Genomic DNA, 14355 nt, shown 5'->3' on the forward strand with positions numbered 1-14355 from the left:
TAAAGCAAGCCAGAGTAGGGGAAAGGATGCAGAAGTATTTTAAGAAATGTGATTCTGAAGGCTGGATGTTACCCTTTTGATTTGCCTGGAAAATGGAATGCAATGAAAATATTAAATCTATGCAATGGGATTAGTCATGGAAAGAACAGAGAGACTAGAGAATCTGTACTGCCTCTGGAAAGAATCCCTGGGGCCCGAAAAAGACTGAGGCAAAACAAGAATTTTGCTTTGTGCAACTGTGAGATCAAACAAAGAATGTAAGTATTGATTGGAGTGAGTCATCTCTGCCATTTTAATTATTTGCACATATGGGAAATTAATACTTTTTGTCAGAGGGAAGCTATTATATAAAAATGATGACTGAATAAAAGTGATATCAAAATTTTAAACCACAATTATTTTTAAAAATTTAATTGAATATTTTTTTTTTCAGACAACTCATGGAATTTAGAGTTATCAATTTTTTTTTTTTTTTCTGGTACGCGGGCCTCTCACTGTTGTGGCCTCTCCCGTTGAGGAGCACAGGCTCCGGAGCGCAGGCTCAGCGGCCATGGCTCACGGGCCCAGCCGCTCCGCGGCATGTGGGATCTTCCAGGACCGGGCCACGAACCCGTGTCCACTGCAGCGGCAGGCAGACTCTCAACCACTGGAAGCCCGAGTTGTCAATTTTTGATCCATGGCATTCCTCTGTTGAGAAAAATTTTCTATCTAAGGAACGTGGCTGATATTTAGAGTGGATGTAAGAATTGTGTATATGAAATTAAATTAAAACCAAATCTATATTTTCATTGATGATGAGTAGGGTACATATGCTATCTCAAAAAGACATAGAGGGGCTTCCCTGATGGCGCAGTGGTTGAGAGTCCGCCTGCCGATGCAGGGGACATGGGTTCGTGCTCTGGTCCGGGAAGATCCCACATGCCGTGGAGTGGCTGGGCCCGTGAGCCATGGCCGCTGAGCCTGCGCGTCCGGATCCTGTGCTCCGCAACGGGAGAGGCCACAACAGTGAGAGGCCTGCGTACCACACACACACACACAAAAGACATAGATGTTGCTGCAGTAAAGGGGAAGTAGACCATTTAGCCAATAAAATTAAAATTTATTTTTTAAGCATCTGAGAAAAGACTAGATTCCACCAAAGCCTCATTAATAACATACAAGAATGCAACAGCCTAGGTTTCACAAATTCAAATGCCTCCAGCCACCATTTAGTACATTTGAATGAGTGAGGCAGGCTGAGCATGAGACACTAATGATGGGACACTGGTGAATGTCTTGCCTGCTCAGTGCAATCAAATTCAACCAGAAAAAAGTTTATTCTGGCTCAACAAATACCTTCAAAGTTACCAGTTTTCACAACTGATTTCAATTGGATCTCTCAAAAATACTTCGGACTTCTTACACAATGTAGTCTCTTTGCTTTTTGTGATCCAGTACTTAAGGGTAGCTCTTCTTTGGAAATAATCAAGACCCTCCCCAAGCTATCCCAGTTGATGTAAAACCTACAGGAGTCTTTGCCCCGGGAGTATATGAGGGAGTGAAAGAGGATTAACTGTCTTTTCAGAAAATTAGGCTTTCAAAAGAAGAAAGTTTCTGGGGGTCACCATAAAAAGCATTAGGTTGCTGGTTAGACTGTGTGCTAGAACGCTCTTTTTACTTTCTATTTCCAAAGTGCTTAATTACCCAAGATATTTGCAAATAACATGAAGATCCCACATGCCATGCCTAGTTTATAAACACTTACACAGACTTTCCATTTTAATTGATTTTAAATTTGTTTCAAATACCTTTCTGTTAGGACCTCAAAAAAATGGATAGGTAATGAAACATTATTATATGTTTGAAAGATCTAGCGCTGTAGTTGAAAAAAGTTAGAAAAACTCACTTTCTGAATATTAAAATTTATATTTCCAAATCTTTTGATGGATTATATTTAAAAGTGTTTTTGAAATTATATCATGCCAAAGAAGCATGGGAAGAGGTTGAAGCGTCAATGTCTTGATTCAATGGCAAACATACACTGAATACATATGTTTCGCCAGATTTTGGATGTGATGTTCTCGCACTATTGTCTCATATCCCTCATGATTCCTGCTGAGGAGATTGGCATTCTTCCACATTTCATACTTGAGACAACAGCATCACAGAAAGATTCTAGATTTTTGGAAATTTTACTAATGAAGACATTTTAAATCAATAATACTTATAGGAACAGTTATTTTACTGGTTATGATTTTTTAATTATGCTTTGATTTATTTTTATAAAGCTACTGCCATTTGTTTTGCATGCTAGACAACTCTTAGTTTAAGAAATAATACTCTATCACCGTTTATTTCCCTAGAGGTTGCACTTAGCTTTGTGGTTCTCCTTGACCCATGGTATTTGGCATATACTCTTTTTTTTTTTCTTTATTGGAGTATAATTGCTTTACAATGGTGTGTTAGTTTCTGCTTTACAACAAAATGAATCAGTTATATATATACATATGTTCCCATATCTCTTCGCTCTTGCGTCTCCCTCCCTCCCGCCCTCCCTAGCCCACCCCTCCAGGCGATCACAAAGCACCGAGCTGATCTCCCTGTGCTATGTGGCTGCTTCCCACTAGCTATCTACATTACGTTTGGTAGTGTATATATGTCCATGCATCTCTCTCGCTTTGTCACAGCTTACCCTTCCCCCTCTCCATATCCTCAAGTCCATTCTCTAGTAGTTCTGTGTCTTTATTCCTGTCTTACCCCTAGGTTCTTCATGACATTTTTTTTTCTTAAATTCCATATATATGTGTTAGCATACGGTATTTGTCTCTCACTTTCTGACTTACTTCACTCTGTATGACAGACTCGAGGTCAATCCACCTCATTACAAATAGCTCAATTTCGTTTCTTTTTATGGCTGAGTAATATTCCATTGTATATATGTGCCACATCTTCTTTATCCATTCATCCGATGATGGACACTTAGGTTGTTTCCATCTCCGGGCTATTGTAAATAGAGCTGCAATGAACATTTTGGTACATGACTCTTATTTTTTTAAATTAATTAATTAATTAATTAATTTGTCTGTGTTGGGTCTTCGTTGCGGTGTGCAGGCTTCTCGTTGCGGTGGCTTCTCTTGTTGCAGAGTGCAGGCTCTAGGCACGTGGGCTTCAGTAGTTGTGGCACATGGGCTCAGTAGCTGTGGCTCGCGGGCTCTAGAGTGCAGGCTCAGTAGTTGTGGCGCACGGGCTTAGTTGCTCTGCGGCATGTGGGATCTTCCCAGACCAGGACTCGAACCCATGTCCCCTGCATTGGCAGGCGGATTCTTAACCACTGTGCCACCAGGGAAGTCTGGTACATGACTCTTTTTGAATTATGGTTTTCTAAGGGTATATGCCCAGTAGTGGGATTGCTGGGTCATATGGTAGTTCTGTTTGTAGTTTTTTAAGGAACCGCCATACTGTTCTCCACAGTGGCTGAACCAATTCACATTCCACCAACAGTGTAAGAGGGTTCCCTTTTCACCACACTCTATCCAGCATTTATTGTTTCTAGATTTTTTGATGATGGCCATTCTGACCAGTGTGAGATGATATCTCATTGTAGTTTTGATTTGCATTTCTCTAATGATTAGTGATGTTGAGCATTCTTTCATGTGTTTGTTGGCAGTCTGTATATCTTCTTTGGAGAAATGTCTATTTAGGTCTTCTGCCCATTTTTGGATTGGGTTGTTTTGTTTTTTTGTTATTGAGCTGCATGAGCTGCTTATAAATTTTGGAGATTAATCCTTTGTCAGTTGCTTCATTTGCAAATATTTTCTCCCATTCTGAGGGTTGTCTTTTGGTCTTGTTTATAGTTTCCTTTGCTGTGCAACAGCTTTGAAGTTTCATTAGGTCCCATTGGTTTATTTTTGTTTTTATTTCCATTTCTGTAGGAGGTGGGTCAAAAAGGATCTTGCTGTGATTTATGTCATAGAGTGTCCTGCCTTTGTTTTCCTCTAACAGTTTGATAGTTTCTGGGCTTACGTTTAGGTCTTTAGTCCATTTTGAGCATATTTTTGTGTATGGTGTTAGGGAGTGATCTAATTTCATACTTTTACATGTACCTGTCCAGTTTTCCCAGCACCACTTATTGAATAGGCTGTCCTTTCTCCACTGTACATTCCTGCCTCCTTTATCAAAGATAAGGTGACCATATGTGTGTGGGTTGATCTCTGGGCTTTCTATCCTGTTCCATTGATCAACCTTTCTGTTTTTGTGCCAGAACCATACTGTCTTGATTACTGTAGCTTTGTAGTATAGTCTGAAGTCAGGGAGCCTGATTCCTCCAGCTCCGTTTTTCAGTCTCAAGATTGCTTTGGCTATTCAGGGTCTTTTGTGTTTCCATACAAATTGTGAATTTTTTTGTTCTAGTTCTGTGAAAAATGCCAGTGGTAGTTTGATAGCGATTGCATTGAATCTGTAGATTGCTTTGGGTAGTAGAGTAAATGTTGATTCTTCCAATCCAAGAACATGGTATATTTCTCCATCTATTTGTACCATCTTTAATTTCATCAGTGTCTTATAATTTTCTGCATACAGGACTTTTGTCTCCTTAGGTAGGTTTATTCCTAGATATTTTATTCTTTATGTTGTAGTGGTAAATGGGAGTGTTTTCTTGATTTCACTTTCAGATTTATCATCATTAGTGTATAGGAATGCCAGAGATTTCTGTGCATTTATTTTGTATCCTGCTACTTTACCAAATTCATTGATTAGCTCTAGTAGTTTTCTGGTAGCATCTTTAGGATTCTCTATGTATAGTATCATGTCATCTGCAAACAGTGACAGCTTTACTTCTTCTTTTCCGATTTGGATTCCTTTTATTTTCTTTTCTTCTCTGATTGCTGTGGTTAAAACTTCCAAAACTATGTTGAATAAAAGTGGTGAGAGTGGGCAAGCTTGTCTTGTGCCTGATCTTAGTGGAAATGCTTTCCTATGTTGGGTGCATAAATATTTACAATTGTTATATCTTCTTCTTGGATTGATCCCTTGATCATTATGTAGGGTTCTTCTTGTCTCTTCTAATATTCTTTATTTTAAAGTCTATTTTGTCTGATATGAGAATTGCTACTCCAGCTTTCTTTTGGTTTCCATTTGCATGAAATATCTTTTTCCATCCCCTTACTTTCAGTCTGTGTGTGTCTCTAGGTCTGAAGTGGGTCTCTTGTAGACAGCAAATATATGGGTCTTGGTTTTGTATCCCTTCAGCCAGTCTGTGTCTTTTGGTGGCACCATTTAGTCCATTTACATTTAAGGTAATTATTGATATGTATGTTCCTATTACCATTTTCTTAATTGTTTTGTGTTCATTATTATAGGTGTTTTCCTTCTCTCGTGTTTCCTGCCTAGAGAAGTTCCTTTAGCACTTGTTGTAGAGCTGGTTTGGTGGTGCTGAACTCTCTCAGCTTTTGCTTGTCTGTAAAGGTTTTAATTTCTCCATGAAATCTGAATGAGATCCTTGCTGGGTAGAGTAATCTTGGTTCCAGGTTTTTCGCCTTCATCACTTTAAATATGTCCTGCCAGTCCCTTCTGGTTTGTAGAGTTTCTGCTCAAAGATCAGCTGTTAACCTTATGGGGATTCCTTTGTGTGTTATTTGTTGTTTTTCCCTTGCTGCTTTTAATATGTTTTCTTTATATTTAAATTTTGACAGTTTGATTAATATGTGTCTTGGAGTATTTCTCCTTGGATTTATCCTGTATGGGACTCTCTGTGCTTCCTGGACTTGATTAACTATTTCCTTTCCCATATTAGGGAAGTTTTCAACTATAATCTCTTCAAATATTTCTCAGTCCCTTTCTTTTTCTCTTCTTCTTTTTGAACCCCTATGATTTGAATGTTGGTGCGCTTAATGTTGTCCCAGAGGTGTCTGAGACTGTCCTCAGTTCTTTTCCTTCTTTTTTCTTTATTCAGCTCTGCAGTAGTTATTTCCACTATTTTATCTTCCAGGTCAATTATTAGTTCTTCTGCCTCAGTTATTCTGCTATTGATCCCATCTAGAGTATTTTTAATTTCATTTATTTTGTTGTTTATCAATGTTTGTTTCATCTGTAGTTCTTCTAGGTCCTTGTTAAATGTTTCTTGCATTTTGTCTATTCTATTTCCAAGATTTTGGATCATCTTTACTATCATTATTCTGAATTCTTTTTCAGGTAGACTGCCTATTTCCTCTTCAATTGTTAGGTCTGGTGGGTTTTTATCTTGCTCCTTTATCTGCTGTGTGTTTTTCTGTCTTCTCATTTTGCTTATCTTACTGTGTTTGGGGGTCTCTTTTTTGCAGGCTGCAGGTTCGTAGTTCCCGTTGTTTTTGGTGTCTGTCCCCAGTGGCTAAAGTTGGTTCAGTGGCTTGTGTAGCCTTCCTGGTGGAGGGGACTAGTGCCTGTGTTCTGGTGGATGAGGTTGGATTTTGTCTTTTTGGTGGGCAGGTCCACATCTGGTGGTGTGTTTTGGGGTGTCTGTGGACTTATTATGATTTTAGGCAGCCTCTCTGCTAATGAGTGGGGTTGTGTTCCTGTTTTGCTAGTTGTTTGGCATAGGATGTCCAGCACTGTAGCTTGCTGGTCGTTGAGTGAAGCTGGGTGCTGGTGTTGAGATGGAGATCTCTGGGAGATTTTCACCATTTGATATTATGTGGAGCTGGGAGGTCTCTTGTGGACCAGTGTCCTGAAGTTGGCTCTCCCACCTCAGAGGCACAGCACTGACTCCTGGCTGCAGCACCAAGAGCCTTTCATCCACACGGCTCAGAATAAAAGAGAGACAAAGTAGAAAGAAAGAATTAGTAGAAGTAGAAAGAAAGAAAGAAAGAAAGAAAGAAAGAAAGGAGTGAGGGAAGGAGGGAGGGAGGAAGGAAGGAAGGAAGGAGGGAAGGATGGAAAAAAAGAAAGAAAGAAGATAAAATAAAATAAAGTAAGATAAAATATAATAAAGTTATTAAAATAAAAAAATAATTATTGAGAAATAAAAAATGGACGCATAGAGCCCTAGGAAAATGGTGGAAGCAAAGTTATACAGACAAAATCTCACAGAAGCATACACATACACACTCACAAAAAGAGGAAAAGGGGAAAAAATCATAAATCTTGCTCTCAAAGTCCACCTCCTCAATTTGTGATGATTCATTGTTTAAAGGAGGGAAGGAAGGAAAGAAAGAACGAAGATAAAGTGAAATAAAGTTATTAAAATAAAAATGAATTATTAAAAAAATTAAAAACAAACAAACAAAAAATAACGTACGGATAGAACCCTCGGACAAATGGTGGAAGCAAAGCTATACAGACAAAATCTCACACAGAAGCATACACACCCACAAAAAAAGGAAAAAGGGAAAAAATCATAAATCTTGCTCTCAACGTCCACCTCCTCAATTTGGGATGATTCGTTGTGTATTCATGTATTCCACAGGTGCAGGGTACATGAAGTTGATTGTGGAGCTTTAATTTGCTGCTTCTGAGGCTGCTGGGAGAGATTTCCCTTTCTCTTCTTTGTTCTCACAGCTCCTTGGGTTCAGCTTTGGATCTGGCCCCGCCTCTGCGTGTAGGTCGTAGGAGGGCATCTGTTCTTCGCTCAGACAGGACGGGGTTAAAGGAGCAGCTGATTCAGAGGCTCCGGCTCATTCAGGCCGGGGCGGGGGGCGGGGAGGGGGGAGGGCGGGGCAAGTAGTGCGGGGGTGGGGGGAGGGCGGGGTAAATAGTGCGGGGGTTGGGGGGAGGGCGGGGCAAGTAGTGCGGGGGGGGGGTGGAGGGCGGGGCACGTAGTGCGGGGGTGGAGGGCGGGGCACGTAGTGCGGGGGTGGAGGGCGGAGCACGTAGTGCGGGCGCGGGCCTACAGCGGCAGAGGCCGGCGTGACATTGCAACAGTGTGAGGCGCGCCGTGCATTCTCCTGGGGTAGTTGTCCCTGGATCCCGGGACCCTGGCAGTGGTGGGCTGCACAGGCTTCCCGGAAGGGGGGTGTGGATAGTGCCCTGTGCTCGCACACAGGCTTCTTGGTGGCGGCAGCAGCAGCCTTAGCGTCTCATGCCTGTCTCTGCGGTCCGCGCTTTTAGCCGCGGCTCGCGCCCGTCTCTGGAGCTCCTTTAAGCAGCGCTCTTAATCCCGTCTCCTCGCGCACCAGGAAACAAAGAGGGAAGAAAAAGTCTCTTGCCTCTTCGGCAGGTCCAGGCTTTTCCCCGGACTCCCTCCCGGCTAGCCGTGGCGCACTAACCCCCTGCAGGCTGTGTTCACGCCGCCAACCCCAGTCCTCTCCCTGCGCTCCGACCGAAACCCGAGCCTCAGCTCCCAGCCCCGCCCGCCCCGGCGGGGGAGCAGACAAGCCTCTCGGGCTGGTAAGTGCCGGTCGGCACCGATCCTCTGTGCGGGAATCTCCCCGCTTTGCCCCCCGCACCCCTGTTACTGTGCTCTCCTCCGCGGCTCTGAAGCTTTCACCCTCGGCTACCTGCAGTCTCCTCCCGCGAAGGGGCTTCTAGTGTGTGGAATCCTTTCCTCCTTCACAGCTCCCTTGTCCCATCCCTATCCTTTTGTCTGTGTTTATTCTTTTTTCTTTTGCCCTCCCCAGGTACATGGGGGGTTTCTTGCCTTTTGGGAGGTCTGAGGTCTTTTGCCAGCGTTCAGTAGGTGTTCTGTAGGAGTTGTTCCACGTGTAGATGTATTTCTGTTGTATCTGTGGGGAGGAAGGTGATCTCCGCGTCTTACTCTTTCACCTGGCATATACTCTTAACACATGTGGGGATATGCTTTGACGAGGAAATTGAGAAATTTTTTTCTGTGGTTGTCCAATAAACATTTTTAGAATAGAATTATATCTTACCAAACTGTCCTTTAAATTTGTGGGAAAACTTTAAAAAAGACAAAACTAAACCTTTTTTAGGGACTCAACATTCTCTTAACGAGTCATTACAGATAATATAGCTATGATAAAAATGCTTTTTAAGCAACAATAACAAGCAAAGCTTGATTTAGTCCAGTGCTAGTCACTCTTCAGTGAGCATGAGCGCAGTAGAGGAATGTTGCTACACAGATTTCTGGGCTCCATCCCCAAAGGTTCCCATTTGGGAGGACATGGGTGGAGACTAAGCATTTACATTTCATGTTTCGAATAAGCTCCTGGGTGCCATTGATGCTGCTGAACTGTGAACCACGTTTTGAGTAGCATTCATTTAGGGATAACCTAAGAAGCATAGTGTGTGCTAACAATTTAAATTATGTTTTTCAGAAAAATAATTTCAACTGTTCCAGAAGAGGTCAGTGCCCAGAAACAAATATCAGTTCTGTACAGATGCAAGATGATGCCAATTACTTCATCAACCATCTTGGAGTTCCCACCGTGAGGTTTACTTATGAGGACATCAAAGCATTAGAGGTGAGTGTTTCCAAAAATGCAAAACACACACAATATATATAGCAGACATGCAGAATTTTATTTTATCCTGGCTTTTTTGTCTTTCTTACCCAATAGGTAACTATAAGAAGCTGCTTCATTTAGAAAGTTATTCTTGTTGTTCAGAGGCTTTGTAAGAATATTTGAAAACATCAGCTCTTTTCAATAGTGTTGAATTCAATTTAAAAAGATTTATACAGTCACTCACATTTTCAGTGTGCTTCGCAGCAAGAAATGTGCAGTTGTTGGATTAACATCAAAACGTAATTGTAATCTTCAGAATTCACAGAAACAGATGACATGTGCAATAGATTATCCTCTTCTTGCCCAAGGGAAAGTGCATTTCATGTGCTGTATGTTAATGTGAGTCTTGTGGATTAGCTTCCCAAAGTTTGTCAATAGTTTGCTTGCCTAAAAAGATGCTACTTTTTTTGTGTGTGAGGATACGAAGTTTTTTCCCAAAGAATATCACAGAGACCTGATTCACCTTAAGTATGTTCATTCTTCTGTTGGACATTAAGCCTTTTAATCTTTCTCAGAGTTATGTCACAGGAAACTGTTTCTCTGTAGATCCAAACCTGCTGAAAGACTTTTCCTTCTTTTACAAATTGTGCATGCATTATTGGGAGCTATTTGAAAGCCTCTGGGGTGGCCTTCTTGATGTAACTATTTCATTAACAAAATAGTGGCTGGAAAATAGACTAAAACCTTCTTTGTTTTTCAAATTATAAACGTTCCTGGGAAGTTGTGTTTAAATTATATTTTTATCAACGTCAGATATGCAATATCTTAATGTCTGATAGCTTTTAGCAAAAGTGACCTTTAGGTTTCTCTGCAGCCCTCTACCCTCACCCCTTACTCCCTCAGTAGACACAAATGATCACTAACAACTTAATTTCACAGATGGAGAAACTCTGGTGACTCCTATTGTAATGAGATGAATTCTTGGGTAATGCAAAAGTAATCACTGTGATTTATCAATTTTTTAAAATTGAATTTTCATATGCTATTGCTGTTTGAAAACGGGGTACATGTATAGAGGTATCTTTCCTCTTACCAAAACCACTACATATAATGAAACTGATGTATTAAGAAATTAACTCACTTTTAATTTTCCTGCTTGATATCTTCTAACATCTTTTTATCATCCCCACCCCATCCCAGCCCATCCAGCTCCTGTCATGTTAACACATTGAATGAAAGCTTTTATCCAATACATGTTTAATTCATTTTGGTTGAGTTTAAGCCAAGAATTTAGAGAGGCAATGTAGTATAGCCTTAGGTATGGCACTAGACTTGACTCTGAACTCAAGTACTAGACAAATGATTTAACTTCTTTCAGAACTGGTTTATAGATGAGGGGAACTTGGTATACTTATGGAATCTAGAGAGCCATGGTAAGGATTAAATGAGATTATGCATGTAAAGGGCTTGGCTAACTTTAAGCATATAATAAGACCTCCAGTAACTATAGGTATCATCACAATTATTATTATCTGATTTACATATTAGGGAGAATTTCTAAACTTTTTCAATAAGAAGACATTAGTGGGAGGGAGGAGCTTGTGAATCGTTAAGAAAAACAAGCTTCTAAGGCTGAAGAGGTGGGATTTGATGAGGATCAGCTGGAAGATCTGAGGTGTTAATGGGAGAAGATTTGGAAACAGGTCCCAGTGATTTTCTCAGAAGGTACTATTATAATGTGAAACACCTCAGGCTAAAGTTTATTGGCTAGAGCTGGCTTAGTCTGAAGAAGCTAATCAGTTTTTCAAATTACACACAGAATGTCTAACTCCCATCAAAATCATTTTCATTTTCTACTGTATTTGTCTCAAAAAAAGCAATTAAAAGAGAATCTTCTATGCTTTATAACTAATGACCTTGTTTATATTGCTTTAGTGTGGAAAATTTTTTTAATGGATTTGTCCCTTACAAAATATGAATGCTTGAGATGAGATAATTTTGTACGGTAAATTCTCCAAAGAACAGATAATGATCTTTGCTTTCTGCGTTAACCTATAATAGATATCTGTATACAGTTATTAAGAGGAATTATAAATATTGAAAGTCTTTACCGATGATATAAAGGATATTTATCCTATGTCAATTAGTAAAAGCCGGTAAGGAAGTTAGAGCTTTTCCCATGCAATTAAATTTAAAATATATGTTATATTTTTGTATTGCATAATATACTATATGTATAGTATGTAATATCTACCACTTATTGAGTGCTTGCTTTGCTAAAATTTTTATATTAGCAAATATTTTATATTACCTCATCCCATTCAATGTTTATGGTATCCCTATGAGTCACCTTTTATTATTAACACTTTTTTTTTCTGAGGATGAAATGGAGCTTAAAATCAAGTAGCTGATCCAAGGTCATAAAGCTAATAAATGGCCAAGATAGAAGTTGACCTTAGATCTCTTTAACAGTAAGCCCATGTTCTCAACTATTAAACTAAAGCTTGTAAATTGGAAGCCCCAGGGTCAGATCCAGTCCACAAATACCTTTTGTTTGTTCTGCGCTTTATTGAAAACTTGAATTTTTGGAGAAATGGATTCCTTTTTTTCCATGGAAACAATTGGCTAAATTGTGCATTATGATTACAGTATTAAAGAATATTTCTTCAATATCTCTTTCTATCAAAAATTGGGAAATGAATGATTGATCAACCTAAAGGGCCACATGTTTCACCAGACTTGTATCACCTCTATTACCTGTTTGGCCCCTGTAGGAAGTGAGTTCATTATCTTTGCACTAATTTTGAGTAAAAAAGTTAAAGTCGATAATTTTGGAGTCCTTTCACTTTAAAAATTGTATATGCACTCTAAGTGTGCTAATTTATACTCATATTTTTGAAGAAACTATCCATTTAAAATTTATTTAGATGATTATAATGCAAGCCTTAGAATTTCTGACAGTTTTTTTAATCCAGCAAGATTGATTATAAGTATTTTACACTCAATTTCAAAAATAATGATAATAAGAGAAAAATTACCTGTAGGAAAGTAGATTAGTGCCGTAGACACCACTTTTTATGGACATATGGGACATTATTAGTTCTAAAATTATTGTTTGATGAAATATGACATTTTATAATATCTATTCCCAATATTTCATACTATCCACGTTCCCACCAGCAATTTCTCCCTGTAGTTTCTCTGGATGCCTGTATATTGCATAGATTGCTTGAGGCACCTTTCATCTTTAGCTTTTTTGGCATCTATACTCTAATTTTTCAATAATTAAATTTCACAAATGGAAAGCAATCTATGGGTTTGCCAAATGTTAGAATTATTCCTTCTCATAAGATATCACCTTGTTAATTGAAACGTCTCTAGTTGTAAACTTCATTTAAATAAGGTTTTCAATTTGTAAACATTGTTGCACCTGTTAGGAGAAGCATTCTGCACAGATTAAATACAATGCAGAGATTGCTGAAAAGGAAATGAAAAGACAGATGCTTTCTGATTAAGAGTGCAATATTTATGACAAGCTGGTGGTCCAATGCACATTTCTTCTGTCACTTAACAGCTGTTTCACATAACTTTTGTTCCAGATCAGTATATTTACTCTATATAGGGCATGTCAGAGGGTCGGGCTTTCTTAGTATACCAAAAGATCAATCCTTGCCCTAGTAAACTTTATATTACAGTTTGAAGCTCTGATTCTTCACTCTGTTTAACCTTATATTTTTTGCTCTTCTGCTTTAAAAATTCCTTTTTAAACCCAATTTACCTCTATAATGGAGCATTTAACATTTAAATGATAATGAGATAAAAGGGTATGATAGCTTTTATATAGCACGGGTCTTTGCATAATTGTTTTAATGTCCTTTGGTAATCCAGAAAACGAAAACCAAGTAGCCTAGGTATTTTGAAACTCTTATTAATTCTTTTTAAGTTAGATGAGTTTGATATCAGTCTGATTCTTAAACTGATAGACAGCAGCATGAGAGTGTGTGTGTGAACTTTAAGGTAATTTTATGGGATAAAAATGATAATTTGTGCAGATGCAATACACATAAATACATTTTGGAGCAAAGTAACCCATAGTTTACATGTTGATTCTTTGTTTTATTCTACTAAGTTGAAGAAAAACTTACCTTACTTAAATTAGAGGTCATTCTGTCATTACATTTTCTGTTGGGAAATTAGTCACTGTCATTGTTATGTTAACAGATAATAAGAATTCAGAAGTCAATTAATATCTCTTGACTTGAGACCAAGTAGTTTGTGTAACTATACATAAGCTGTACTGATGTTTTGTAGTATATGATAGAATTTGTCTTATACTGATAGCTATGCAACTAATTAATGTCACTTAGAAATGAGATTTTACCTCTTCTACTTCAAAATGTGCCAGCTGGAAACGGGGTGGAGAGGGGGTCTTCAGTGTTCTCTCTAGCTCATTCCTTTTCTTTGTAAGTTATTTTAGGAAAAGGAAAATGTCAGAACAAAATATATGGTATGGTTATTTTCAGATCAGACCTGCTTCATTTAGAGTAAAGGTTTTCAAACATTTTGTTCTAAAAACCCATTTGCACTCTTCGAGTACTGAGCACTCCAAAGAAAAGAGCTTTTTGTTTATGTGAGTAATATGTGCAAATATTTACCATATTAGAAGTTGAAACTGAAGAAATATATATAGTATTTATTAATTCTTTAAAAATATCAGTAATATACTTGTTATAAATTAATATAAATAACTTATTTTTATAAAATATAATTACATTTCCCAAGGCAAGAAAACATAAATGAGAAGAGTGCACTGTTTTACATTTTGCCAGTCTCTTTAATGTGACTTAATACTTGGTAGCTGGGTTCTCATATCTGTTTCTGCATTTAATCTGTTGTAACATGTTGTTTTGGTGGAAATATATGAATGAAATATGGTCTAATAGTCTATTCATATAATGACAGACATTTTTCTTCGTTACTGTACTGAAATGGCAAGTATTAG

General features: G+C 38.6%; 1 protein-coding gene across 9 annotated transcripts in view; it reads left to right on the forward strand.

Moving 5' to 3' along the window:
• NAALADL2 (N-acetylated alpha-linked acidic dipeptidase like 2) overlaps positions 1-14355 on the forward strand; it is a 1497545-nt gene that overhangs the window by 1220644 nt on the left and 262546 nt on the right. For all 9 annotated transcript variants that reach the window (XM_079922501.1, XM_079922499.1, XM_079922500.1 and 6 more), the window contains one exon: positions 9225-9371. In XM_079922501.1, the coding sequence (XP_079778627.1) occupies positions 9225-9371 (147 nt within the window). The remainder of the gene's footprint in view (positions 1-9224; positions 9372-14355) is intronic.

This window comes from Stenella coeruleoalba (genome assembly GCF_951394435.1).
Source record: "Stenella coeruleoalba genome assembly, chromosome: 5".
Lineage (NCBI taxonomy): Eukaryota > Metazoa > Chordata > Mammalia > Artiodactyla > Delphinidae > Stenella > Stenella coeruleoalba.